At 36.7% G+C, this 2,823-nt stretch overlaps 1 protein-coding gene across 1 annotated transcript; it reads left to right on the top strand.

Annotated features, from left to right (window-relative positions):
* Window positions 1–1,427: 1,427 nt before the first annotated feature.
* On the top strand, window positions 1,428–2,420 carry LOC113316285 (F-box protein At3g07870-like). The gene has a single exon (XM_026564522.1). It carries the CDS (start codon window positions 1,428–1,430, stop codon window positions 2,418–2,420), a length of 993 nt encoding a protein of 330 aa, XP_026420307.1.
* Window positions 2,421–2,823: the final 403 nt, after the last annotated feature.

Genomic DNA, 2,823 nt, shown 5'->3' with positions numbered 1-2,823 from the left:
AGATGGGAGTTGTTACTACATCAGCGAAAAGCGGACGATCAAACTACCCGGTGTTCCTTAAATCCATGATGTCGTATATGTTAAAGGTATGACTGCTAATCTTATTTCTGTTAGTCAAATTTGTGACAAGGGCCATAAGGTTGTCTTTAGTGCACATGGATGTGATATTGTAGAAAAGTCTCGAAAAGTAATTTTTCAGGGAACTCGTGGTAAAAATAACTGTTATCTTTTGGATACTCAGGTTAATGCAATTTGACTAAGGTGGAATCTACATATCTTTGGCATGAGCATTTTGGTCATATCAATTATCGCATTCTAACTAAAATCATTAACAAAGAGGTTGTTAGAGGCATCCCCAAAATCAATGCTAAGATTGATGGTGTCTATGGTGCTTGTCAAAAGGGTAAACAAACAAAAGTTCCACGTAAATCATCTCGAGATATTCTCACTAAAGCTCCATTTGATTTAATTCATATGGATCTCTTCGGTCCTATTCAATAACCTACTGTTGCTGGAAAGAAGTATCCTTTAGTTATGGTAGATGATTACACCAGATTCACTTGGGTGGCATTTTTGGCCCATAAGAATGAAACCTTGAGTGAATTCAAGATTATTGTTATTAGAATCCAGAATGAACAGGGTCGCAAGCTAAAGAAAATTAGAAGCGATCGTGGAACTGAGTTCAAGGACGCCAAAGTGTTTTAATTTTGTGATAAACTGGGTATTATTCAACAATACTCACCACTCATAACTCCACAAGCTAATGGAGTTGCAGAGAGAAAGAATAGAAATATTCAGGAAATGGTAAGGGTAATGCTCCATAACAAAAACTTACCGTTCAAGTTTTAGGGAGAAATTGTTTCTACAACCTGCTATTTGATCAACCGTGTTTACTTACGGTCTAAAATCCTAGATACTCCTTATGAGTTATGGTACGGTAAGAAGCCAAACTTGCACTATCTCATAGTGTTTGGTAGTAAGTGCTAATATTGAATTAAAATAAATAAATTAAAATATAATAAACAAGACACATGTCGAAATCTTAAGAAAATAACTTAGTTTTCTAATATTATTTGTAATCCCTTATCAGTCAAACCGGGATGGGAATAAAATTCTATCCCCGATTAATTCGTTTTAGACACAACTGGGTTTTATGTATTCTCGGCGTGTATGACGATGGTGGCGGTGGGACTGGCGGCACTGGGCTTAAGTTATTTTGGCACGTTGGAAAATATAATTGTAGTCCAACTCTAACAAATATTGTTGACCAATTTCTTTCCTTGTTCAAGGTTGGGAACTCCTCCTTGTACACATTGCTCCATAAATACATAAGAAACTTTCACCAAATTGATCATAGACTATCAACGTAAAGGCACAGAGCAAAATCATCTCGGAGGTCCTTATTTGTTCCTATTGTTTAACAATTGATGGAGGTCCCTCCCATGGATATCGTCTCGGCAATTCTTTCCCGTGTGATTCCTGATTCAATATTAACATGCAAACTAGTATGCAAGTCATGGAATTCACTTCTCAGTAATATAAAGGTAGGTGTTCTCTTTTTGGTTCCGTCACATAAACAACTTGGAATATACTATGGCGACTTCCATGAGCTTATTGGCGACTGCAGTACTTTTAAAACAACAGTTATGAAGATCAACCATATTCCAATTGTTAAGGGTGATCCTTTCGACTACGAGATGGTTGGTTCTTGCAACGGCCTGGTTTGTTTATCTGTACCCTATGTTAAACTTGGATTTCCATGTAGATTCGGAGATCCTATCTACATATGCAATCCCGTCACTAGAGAATACGTCTATCTTCCAGATGTCGACAGGAAGGTTGATAATATAACAGGTGGATTCGGTTACCTTCGTACACCTAATAAGTACAAGGTAGTTAGAATTTATTACCCTGAGTATCCAGGTAAAGGATTTGTCCAGATATACACTCTTGGCGACTCTAGTGGATGGAGAGAAATTGGGGAGATAGAACACGCCCTGACCGGTACACCAGGTGTCCTTGCCAACGAAACTCTCTATTATATGGATACTTGTAGAAATAATATTTTGGCTTTGGATTTAGCAAGCGAAGAGTTCTGTCTTCTCCCAACACCACCATGTCTCAACGGATGTATTACAACGACAACCTATCAACTAAAGGTGATGAGAGGGCATCTTTGTATTGTTCATTCAAAGAAAGGTGAGAAAGTGGATATTTGGTCATTTAGCAATAGACAAAAGGACAAAATAGGAGGTTTACCCTTTAAGATTTCTGATTGTGAATTCTATCATAATATCCTATCAAATGATGGTCTGTTAGATTTAGGTTTTAAAGGTTACGCTTTTACTTGGAATAACCATAGAGAAAAAGAAGCCAATATACAGGAAAGGCTAGATAGAGCTGTAGCTAATTTGAAATGAAGCTCTAAATTCCCTAGTGCTGAACTTACTCACCTAATGGCAGCTGGTTCTGATCATTGCCCTATATCTTTAAACTTAGATACTTCTAGTAGTAAAAATTTTTATACCTTTAAATTCTATGACACTTGGCAAAAGGAGAGCTCTTGTGTGCAAAGTATAAAAAATTCTTGGGATCATATCATTAGAGAAAATCCTACTAATTCCCTACTTTCAAATCTTCAGTCCTTATAAATTAACTTAGATCACTGGAGGAAAAATATCTTTGGTCTTCCCTCAAAACAAATTAAGCAAACTTTGTCCCATATTACCAATCTGAACAACTCCAATTTTGTGCATAGAAAGGAAGAAAAAATAAAGGCCAAACTTACTCAGCTAGAAAGTCTGTATGCAACACAAGAAGCCA

Source organism: Papaver somniferum, chromosome 1, assembly GCF_003573695.1.
Source record: "Papaver somniferum cultivar HN1 chromosome 1, ASM357369v1, whole genome shotgun sequence".
Lineage (NCBI taxonomy): Eukaryota > Viridiplantae > Streptophyta > Magnoliopsida > Ranunculales > Papaveraceae > Papaver > Papaver somniferum.
The sequence above is the reverse complement of the archived record's forward strand: the minus strand, read 5'-3'. Positions and strand labels throughout refer to the sequence as shown.

Excerpts from the sequence above, each read along its gene's own strand:
- LOC113316285 (XM_026564522.1), top strand. The coding sequence starts at position 1,428 with ATGGAGGTCCCTCCCATGGATATCGTCTCGGCAATTCTTTCCCGTGTG.